The sequence below is a fragment of the Gadus macrocephalus genome, chromosome 21, assembly GCF_031168955.1.
Source record: "Gadus macrocephalus chromosome 21, ASM3116895v1".
Taxonomy (NCBI): domain Eukaryota; kingdom Metazoa; phylum Chordata; class Actinopteri; order Gadiformes; family Gadidae; genus Gadus; species Gadus macrocephalus.
In genome coordinates, this window is record NC_082402.1 from 2634174 (window position 1) to 2644750 (window position 10577).

The 10577-nt window shown below is 51.5% G+C and overlaps 2 protein-coding genes across 2 annotated transcripts; both read right to left on the bottom strand.

Annotated features, from left to right (window-relative positions):
* Positions 1 to 1586: 1586 nt before the first annotated feature.
* On the bottom strand, positions 1587 to 6947 carry gpr63 (G protein-coupled receptor 63). Its single transcript, XM_060042366.1, has 2 exons — positions 6467 to 6947; positions 1587 to 3638 (listed from the first exon to the last, which is right to left on the bottom strand). The coding sequence occupies exon 2, from the start codon at positions 3526 to 3528 to the stop codon at positions 2320 to 2322; it is 1209 nt and encodes a 402-aa protein (XP_059898349.1). The 5' UTR covers positions 3529 to 3638; positions 6467 to 6947; the 3' UTR covers positions 1587 to 2319.
* Positions 6948 to 7444: 497 nt separating this feature from the next.
* On the bottom strand, positions 7445 to 10466 carry ndufaf4 (NADH:ubiquinone oxidoreductase complex assembly factor 4). Its single transcript, XM_060042367.1, has 3 exons — positions 9369 to 10466; positions 9183 to 9280; positions 7445 to 8445 (listed from the first exon to the last, which is right to left on the bottom strand). Exons 1-3 carry the CDS (start codon positions 9511 to 9513, stop codon positions 8143 to 8145), a joined length of 546 nt encoding a protein of 181 aa, XP_059898350.1. The 5' UTR covers positions 9514 to 10466; the 3' UTR covers positions 7445 to 8142.
* Positions 10467 to 10577: the final 111 nt, after the last annotated feature.

Here is a 10577-nt window from a genome sequence, read left to right on the forward strand (position 1 = left end):
GTTTGTTTAGTCTGAATACAGCACCAAATGTAATAAACAATCGCGCTTTTTAAATCCCAGCCTCACTTGGACTACATTTCATTCTTTGGGGTGCTTTAGTTTTATAACACCTACATGATAGTAGGCTAGTACACGTCCGTCATGATCCAGATCTTCAGACAGACAGACGGACGTCTAGAGGAGGGGTCTGAAGTAGGCCTCCCCACTCCAGAGGATTGCCATGGAAACAAGCATCTCTCCCGAACTAAAGCCAGATAATATCTCCTCCCCACTGGTGAGACCCGCGCACTAAAAAAAGATAACTTTCACCTCCCGTTGCGGGACGTCATTGTTGACGTCATAAATTCAGTTCAACCTCTCATCTCCCGATGTTTGTTCAGGCTATATGACGGGTTTGATATGCTATGGTTTTGCGTGTTAAACATCAACATGTATTGGTATCGCACCTCAGGCGCGTCCGTTCATCGTTCAAATTAAACGAGTGACCTCTTCTCTCGTCACGACATTAGAGTGTGAACCCAGGCGCCAGAAATTAGTCCTAGTTTAAACAGCGGCCCCCCCAGGGTCCTGTAAGACGCCATTAACTCGAAGAGAATATCAACCATCACTTCAACACAGGATCACGGCGGCCCACGACACCGCGCGCCCTCCAGGGAGACGTTTAGAGTTACGGTTGCCTGGCAACCTCCTCCGCGATGATTAAAGCGGCCTTCAAAAGCCTGCCCCCCCCGCTCACTCATTAGTCACCGCGGGCTGCATAATGAGGCCCTCGGAGCGCTGATTAAGAAGTGTCTGTGTGTTCCACTCACCGGTCTCCCAAGGAGTGGAAGGCGGTCATCCAGATCGAGGCCTCCCTGAGGGCCCCGCAGGTCGTCGGGGACCTGGAGGATAACAACACAGTGAACTTCTGCTGTGTTGAGGCACGACCGTGTCCGATTTCGGCGTGGGTCCGAGTCTCTGGACCGCGACCTTCCCGGAGGTGAACTCCTCTTTGATGGTATTTTAAAATGACTGACATTAGGAAGTCGGCTTGCTTTGAAACGCCTCGCTTCGTAAATCACTCGCACCGTTTAAATTAACGACAGCAGCCGAGTGAACTAGGAGCACCGGGCCATCTGACACCTGCGCTGACTGGGAACTGACTGCTCCGGTGGGGCGATACATGGGGGCTCCGGTGGGGGGAGACACGGGGGCGTTGGACGGTTGTCGAGGTGGGCACGTCGCTAACACGTTACCCATGGGGCGCTGGTATCAACAGAGCTGCCACTGGTTCCAGTGAACACACCTGACAGGAAGTGAGAGTCCCCGGCGGGAAAGAGCAGGCGCGTGCATCAGACCTGAGCTAATTAGCAGCTAATTAGCAGCGCGCTAGTTCTCCGACAAACAGCGGTGTGTTCGTTATCCTGGCCGTGCCAATAACCCAGACGGATAGGCGGGGTCAACTCGAAGAGTTCCACACATTGCCGATGATTAAAGACAACGTACATTAAGTTAAACGGTATAAACCGTCCAACCAGCTGCCTCCGTTTAATATACTGAAGAAATTTGTTTGATAAAAAAAATAAAACGAACATCTTAAGACAGTGTTAACAAGGTAAGAAATGCCTGTTTTTATTACATTCAACTGAAGTACAGTACACTGTAATTGCACATGTTCACTAGATATAGCAGCAGTCTGACCGGCAAGTAGGCTAATCATCAATAGGCACATATAAAAAAAACACAATCGACAGAAATCCACAGTTAAATCAGGTATAATTCTTGTAATGTGGCCATTTATAGAACATGATTAAAACGCACGTAAGCAGATATTATACAAGCCATGGAAAAACGACGCACCACCGCTTCAAGATTTGGCAGATGGGTGAGGAGCTGAAAGCCTTCCTCACCTCAGTGGCTCCCAGCCTCTTCGGCCCCTGACGCCCTCTGGAGCGCAGATCATTCACCCCCAGAAACCCACCGAACCTCAACCCCAACGGCTGACATATCACCGTCCCAGTGACGGCAGGAATGATTCAAATTGGTTTACTTGTGGCTACGAATCATTAGGTAGTCCACACACACACACACACACACACACACACACACACACACACACACACACACACACACACACACACACACACACACACACACACACACACACACACACACACACACACACACACACTTATCAAAAGTGTATCCTCAAATATCTACAACAGCTTACATGTCTGCAATCTTCCACAACCCTGATAATATGCATATCAGGCGGGGCCCACCAAGAAGTGGGTTTCCCCGGGGGCCCCCCAGATCAGGGGACAGCGCCCCCTGGTGGCGCTACACCACCGAGCGGTGCTCCCCACAGACGTACACGGCGCTGGGCTGTATGCGACGCTTGGTGTGGCCCGGCAGCTGCGGGAGGAACTTGAAGTACTTGGGCATGAGGTCCAGGCAGGCGTCGCGGAACTTCTTGATCTGCCAGTAGTAGATGAGCGGGTTGAGGGCGGGCCGGAGGTAGCACAGCCAGAGCAGCCAGGCGCTGGTCTGGAAGAAGCCGTCCTTGTGGTAGAAGGCGCTGCTGAAGGTGGCCAGCAGGCTGTAGGCCGCGAAGGGCGCCCAGCACACGGTGAACACCGAGAACAGGATGAGGATGGTGGTGAAGGCGCGCGTCTTGAAGCCCATGTCGATGTGCATCTGGAAGGGGCGCTGCAGGCTCATGAGGCCCAGCTTGCTGGCCTGGCTGAGGCAGATGCTGTCGGTGTGGCTGTGGACGCGGACCGCGTTGTGCCGCAGCGTGCTCAGGATGCCCAGGAAGGTGTACAGCATGACGGCGAAGGGCACGAAGAAGAAGGCCAGCGTCAGCGTCACCACGTAGCCGCGGTACGCCGCCTCGGGGCTGTAGCCGAACACGCACTGCGGCGCCCGCGACGGCACGGGCAGCGACGGGTGGCCCACGGCCAGCGGGAAGGCCAGGGCGAAGGCCAGCGCCCAGGACACGACCACCAGCGCCTTGGCCCGCCGCGGACTCAGCCGGTCCTGCTTCTGCACGATGATGAGGAAGCGGTCCACGCTGATGATGAGCAGGATGGCCGAGCCCTCCACCACCAGCAGCCAGAAGAGCATGGCCGACACGCGGCAGAAGGTGTCGCCGAACACCCAGCGCGTGGTCACCACGGTGACCAGCGCCAGCGGCATGCTGAGCGCGGCCAGCAGGGCGTCGGCCAGCGCCAGGCTGGCCAGCAGGATGTTGATGGCGGAGCGCATGGCGGAGCGCCGGTACACCATCAGGCACACCACCACGTTGCCTAGCAACGCCATGAGCAGCACCACCACCAGGGCCAGGCAGAAGAATACCTGGAGGGGCAGCCCCACGCCCGGGGGCGGGGGCGCGGCCGTGGGCCGGGGGGAGGAGCTCTCCGTGGCGTTCCCCTCCATGCCGCCGGGGGGGGGCGTGGCCGACAGGTTCAGCAGTCCGACGAGGGCGGCGTGGACGGCGGTCTGGACGGGGGGGGGCGCGGCGGGGGCGCTGAGCGTGGGGCGGACCATCCCGCCCCGCTCCTCCTCCTCCTCCTCCTCCTCCTCTGGGAGGGGGGGGCGGCGCTAAGCATGCTGCCCGCCACGCCCGGACCCCAACCTCACTGCTGCCATCGGCCCGCCTGCAGGTGGGGGGGACACGTTAGAGAGACGTCGCGCGCACACACACACACACACACACACACACACACACACACACACACACACACACACACACACACACACACACACACACACACACACACACACACACACACACACACATACAGAGATGAACACACACACACACACACACACACACACACACACACAGAGAAACGCACACAAAGGGAGACGAACATACAGAGATGAACACACACACACACACACACAAAGAGACGCACATACAGAGATGAACACACACACACACAAACACACACACACACACACACACCTAGACAGACACAAAGGAAGGCCTTCAGAGTGTTTACTTAACACCAGCGACTCCGCTGCTTCGCAACGCTACACATGTAGCTCCCGCCCTAGCATGGAAAAACAGTCATAACCAATGATAACTGGTTGGTTTACTAACAAGGATATTCTGTCAACTAGTAGGTTTACTAACAAGGATATTCTGTCAACTAGTAGGTTTACTAATAATGATATTCTGTCAACTAGTTGGTTTACCAACAAGGATATTCTGTCAACTAGTTGGTTTACCAACAAGGATATTCTGTCAACTAGTTTTTATACTAACAATGATATTCTGTCGACTAGTTGGTTTACTAACAAGGATATTCGGTCAACTAGTTAGTTCACTAACAATGATATTCTGTCAACTAGTTGGTTTACTAATAAAAATATTCTGTCAACTAGTTGGTTTACTAACAATGATATTCTGTCAACTAGTTGGTTTACTAACAATGATATTCTGTCAACTAGTTGGTTTCCTAACACTACTACCCAGCGACCAGCTCCCCGTACGCGTCACAGATTGGCCCGACGCTCCAGAGGTCAGAGGGCACTCAGAGAACCAGTCGTTTAAACACCTCATCTAACTGCAGCCTCATCGAGATCATCTATAATGGTTCCCACATTTCAGGGATTTCATAAGCCTCTTATCACAAACAATAGATCCTAATCACAACAATAACAGAGCACTCTAATGATGATGCACTTTACCTCGTTCCTGTGGGGCAGCACGGGCGAATCAACCAATTACAGACAACTAGCCCACGGTCCATTAGCCGCGCGACTTCCTAATGGACGTTAAAACAAACCCGCTATTCTGAAAACACGTGTGCTGGTTCAACTCGAGGTGATAAACACAGATCCTCTTTATCTCCGGCCCATAAACCCTGACCCAGTGTTTGATGGATCTGCCGTCTCTTAAACCCGCGGAGCAGCGCTCGTCACTTATTGAACGCACTAATTGTATGTCGTACTTATTAGTAGTACTTCCAATGTGTAGCATCTTATCCTAGCTATCTCCGTGTTTCAGAAAGATGAGGAGCAGGTACATATGAATATTGTAACCCTTTCATACTCATAATTACAAACAAGATCTGTCCTTCTGTGTTATGGTCACCCCATAGGAACTTCTGGTCCTGTTCCATGTATCAATCAGTCCTGCCTTCGACATCATGTGGGAACATTGGTATCAATGGCAGTTATCTTTAACTCCAGAAAGCTCAGCAAACATCTGGTAGGCCTACCAGTGTTCAGGTTGTGTACCAGGCACAACTTAGACTCCCACCCCTCCTACCTATTGTAGGTTGTACGTCCTGGCACTTATTGTACGCACTAATTGTACGTCGTACTTATTAATAGCACATCCTTGTGTAGCATCTTATCCTAGCTATCTCTGTTGTATACGGGGAATGGGTTGACCTAGTGATGGTAAGTGTTTGCCACTTGGTTCTATGAACATCCTGACTGTACCAACAGCAATATATTGTTGTCTCTCCTTCTTCTGACAAATGTACTTATTCTAAGTTGCTCTGGATTAAAGCGTCTGCTGAATGCAAAAGATGGTTCTGAGCTCAAGATCTATCAGCATAGATTTCACAGCTATGACAAACGTCCTACGAGATCAAATACTTTGCACAATGACAGACCACTCACGCTCAGGGTAAACATTCCTGGAGACCGAAGCAAAGCCGTGGTCAACCTCAGAACCGGTAAGGAACCTCAGGTGAGGAACCTCGGGCAGGGAACCTCAGGTGAGGAACCTCGGGCAGGGAACCTCAGGTGAGGAACCTCGGGTAGGGAACCTCAGGTGAGGAACCTCGGGTAGGGAACCTCGGGTTAGGATGTCCCTAACCCTAGACCACAGACTAGTCCCAGTCTGTGGTCTGATTTAGTCCCATTACATAACCCCTCGCAACCAGGTCACCGTGTTTCAGAGAGATGTGGAGCAGGTACGTATGAATATTGTAACCCTTTCATACTCATAATTACAAACAAGATCTGTCCTTCTGTGTTATGGTCGCCCCATTGGAACTTCAGGTTCTGTTCCATGTAGCCGTATCAGTCCTGCCTTCGACATCACGTGGGAATCAATGCCATTGATTGGTATCAATGGCAGTTATCTTTAACTCCAGAAAGCTCAGCCTACATCTGGTAGGCCTACCAGTGTTCATGTTGTGTACCACTTCTAGAACCCAGTGTGTGTGTGTGTGTGTGTGTGTGTGTGTGTGTGTGTGTGTGTCCAAGCCGCTTTTTGAAACGTGTTAAGCCACCAAAATGGAAACACACACACACACACACACACACACACACACACACACACACACACACACACACACACACACACACACACACACACACACACACACACACACACACACCTAGAGCTAGGGGACACTAAGCAGAGCAGACACTAAGGTCGCTGCATTTCATCATTTAGTAAAGAGCATTTCAATGGGGATGATGGGAGATGTTTACTGATCATATCGATCGATCACGTTACCTCCTTCATTCTCCCATGACGGAGCAGCCGCTTGAACCGGAGCAGCGATAGCAGCTAGGTCTCCGTCGTCCAGACCGTCTTCAGATCTCTGGTGCGGCCAACTATCCTCCGCTTCTTTCGACGTCGTGTGTTGTTGTTCTCCAGAGCAGATCAATCCCCGGGATGCACAGTGATGCTCCTCCAACACAACGGAACGATCCAGGAATCAGACCCGTGGATCACAGTCGCTTTGTCTCCGTAGGAGTCCGGGAGCTTCCCGACATGGACTGATGGAGAAGAACCAGGATCATAAGGGCCACTTTGCTCTCCTGGGTGGTGATGTCGTGTGCCTCCTCAGCCTTCCTCCCTCCACGGTGACGACCCCCCGGGGTTAACCGACAACGACACGCACCAGTCCGGAGCCGCGGAGGAGGGCTAGGTCCCGCCTTCTGGAGAGTTTCCTCCAATGGAAAGTGAGAGATTGACGAAAGAAGGCGTCGGTCTCCAACGAGGAGGTCTCTTATGGGCAGAGGAAGTCCCGCCTGGTCCAATCACATCCCCCCCCTCCAGAGGAAGTCCCGCCTGGTCCAATCACATCCCCCTCGTTGCTCAGTGTTATTGTTCTTTAATGTTAACATCTTGTACCATGGAACTTGTGGATGTTTGGAACACGCATGTGTAACAGTTAGAAATAACCTAGTTTGAATTTCTAACCATCTTCGGGTCCACTTATAGTTTGAGCCACCTGTTGAGTTGTAGTTTTAGAGGCGAGTTGTAGTTTGAGTGGAGTTGTAGTTTTACTGACTCCTGGTGCGTTGTAGTTTCCCTCGCTGCGGAGGAAGGGCAGGTGGTCATTACACAACAACCATCCCGTTAGGAATTGTAACTCACCGAGGATTCTTTAAAAAGCACATTCTATATCAGAAACTCAGTAAATCTTTTGAAATTATCAGAAATAGATTCATTGAAATATGGGGCCAGATATGAAATGACAAAATGTATAACAAAGTAGTTTATTAAGAAAGACCATGTGCGCATCAGCGGCTTTCAGACGACCAAAGAATACAAACAAACCTTTTACACCTCTGAGTTCAGAGAACAAAGTTCTCCAGAACCAAGTTCTAGTTCAGACAGCCCGCTGCCCATCTTCATCCTGAGAGCAGCTCTACAGTAGAAGCTGACTGAGAGCAGATCTACAGTAGAAGCTCTAGCCCCTATGATGACAGAGCAGCTCTATAGTAGAAGCCTTAACCCCCTGTGATGACGTCATATCGCTACTTTTGACATAAATTAATGATGCAACCATTGTTTTATGGTAACATTTTTGGACACAGGATTATTGAGAAAAGATTTGAACGAAAAAACAGATTTCTCCCCAGAAAGGGAGGCTGTGGTTGGGGCCTGAAGCCGCCTCACGTGGCCTGGCTCTGGTGGACTGGGTTAGGCTGCACCACGGAGGCCCTTCACTCATCAGATGGATTTTAACCCTCATGGTTGACTGAAATAAAATGGAAATCTCCCAAACAAACACAGAGTCATGCCTGACCGAAGCCTGGACCCACTCATGATCGAGCTCCAACATCAGGACCTACTGGATCGTAGCTCGGGTCGGCCTGTCCTAAAGCAGCATCACAGACGCTTCACTGCGATCAATAATAACTTCACTGGGATCCATAACTACTCCGCCCGCTGCGCCCCTAGGAGCCCTTGATCTGCTTCTGGCCGTCGCGCTGCGGCGGGAGGATCTTGACGTTGAAGGGGATGAAGAACTGCAGCAGGGCCGCGGTGTCGGCCGGGGCCAGGCAGTACTCCAGGGCCACCCGCTCCGCCGTCCACGTGGCCGGCTGCGTCTTGTGGCTGTTGAGCGCCCGCAGCGCCTCCACCAGGGACAGCCGGCCCTTGGGGACGTCCGTGATGTCCGCCAGGCCGTGCCCCGGCCCCGGCAGGCTGAACTTCAGGGGGCGGCGCTCCACTGGGAGGGCCGGGGGCCCGGGCACCGGCTGCAGGGGGGGGGGGGGGGGGGGGGAGAACCAGATGGAAGAAAGTTCTGGATTAATGGGCTTCATTAAAAAAAAAAAAAAAAAAAAGTCCCTCGTTTTGCAATTTGTGACATCACAAATGGGGGCCTGTTGCACACCTGTTGATCTATCCACCCTACACGGGTGGATTCAGGTTAAAAACATTCTGACATGGAGCATGGTGTCCGACTAGAAATTGGTTCCTCCCGTCTCCCATGGCCTTCCAGCTCAAGGTTTTATAGAAACTCAAGGTCAATGTCGACTCATTGAGACTAGTTTGATCTCTGGGAAACTCATTTAAGTCTTGCAAACACAATACAAGCAAACCATTTAACTCCACTACCACAACCGGTCTGTTTAAAAAGGTCTCATGGTTCAATATGGGATCACCGCCCGTTGATGCTCTAGTCCTAATCATATCTTTATATCTCAACAGGCTCGTGATACTAGAACACATTAATGTCATGTATGAAGACATTTCCAGAGAGTAACCGCCTCTTAACACAGTGAAGGTTCGCATTATAACCCGGTGAAGGTCCTCCGTATCATAACCCGGTGAAGGTCCTCCGTATCATAACCCGGTGAAGGTCCTCCGTATCATAACCCGGTGAAGGTCCGAATCATAACCCGGTGAAGGTCCGTATCATAACCCGGTGCAGGGTCCGTATCATAACATTATAACATGACGCAGGTGATGTAAGATGAGGACGGGCTCTGACCTCTGCGGGCAGCGGGTCCTCGGACTGGACCCACACGGTCTTCAGGAGCGACACCAGCGGCTCATTCTTCCCGTGGATGACCTCCGAGTCACCGGCCGCTGCTGAGGGAAAGGTTGGGAGAGAAGGTTTAATATCCCCGGTACCGGAGACGACCCCGGGCCTCCAAACGGGACGGTGTGGACTCACCGTCTGAGCTGCTGACTGGAGGTAGGACCGGGGTCTTGTGTCTCGGTGCGACGTGAGGTTTCTCCTTGGATATCTCACGGATAACGCGGTTTTCTAGATTAAAATTCCTAAACATACGCGAAACCCGTGCGCCCATGTTTGACATGTTACTTAACCGGGTGACTAATAAAGTTCCGGCATTTATTTACGGCGAGAGAGGAGGTTCCTGCGCCTCCGCCGCGTGGTCGGAAGAGGAACTTTAACATCGTCATTTATTTTCAATGCCAGCAGATGGCAGCATTTACATTTATTAATAAAAGTGGCGCAGTAGAAAATAGACTATAAATATGACTGGCTGAGGTAAACCAAAGCTGCTCATTATCAGGCCAAACAATGTGTTAGGTGGAGAAATTAATAGTTATGGATAGTTTTTTTAAAACTATAGATTGAAAATAAAAGTTTTTCTAGTTTTCTCATAAAATGTAAAAAAGTAAACAATAAAACTGTGCATGCGTGTGTGTCTGCGTGTGGTTACTGAAAGACCGATCATGGCACGGGATTCATTAATACAATGTTACGTGTCCACTGATTGAAGGTCTTTGGCTTTCTCAATGCTTGAATTCGTTCACCACCAATCACCAAAAAGAAGCAAAGTCGCCACCAACTCATAAGCATGTAATCATTTTAATACCCAATACAAAAAAACAACATCACAAAAATAGATCATGTTTTTTCCGTATATATACACATGTTTACGTGTTCGAAGGAATAACCTAGATATGTTGCATCTCAAGTACAGGAAGATGAGACAGCATCAGGGGCCTGGACGAGACATCAGGGGCCTGGAGGAGGCATCAGGGGCCTGGAAGACAGAGGAGGGCCTGGAGGAGGCATCAGGGGCCTGGAAGAGGCATCAGGGGCCTGGAGGACAGAGGAGGGCCTGGAGGAGGCATCAGGGGCCTGGAAGAGGCATCAGGGGCCTGGAGGAGGCATCAGGGGACTGGAAGAGACATCAGGGGCCTGGAAGAGACATGAGGGGCCTGGAGAAGGCATCAGGGGCCTGGAAGAGACATCAGGGGCCTGGACGAGACATCAGGGGCCTGGAGGAGGCATCAGGGGCCTGGAGGAGGCATCAGGGGCCTGGAAGAGACATCAGGGGCCTGGAGGACAGAGGAGGGCCTGGAGGAGGCATCAGTGTACTGGAGGACAGAGGAGGGCCTGGAGGAGGCA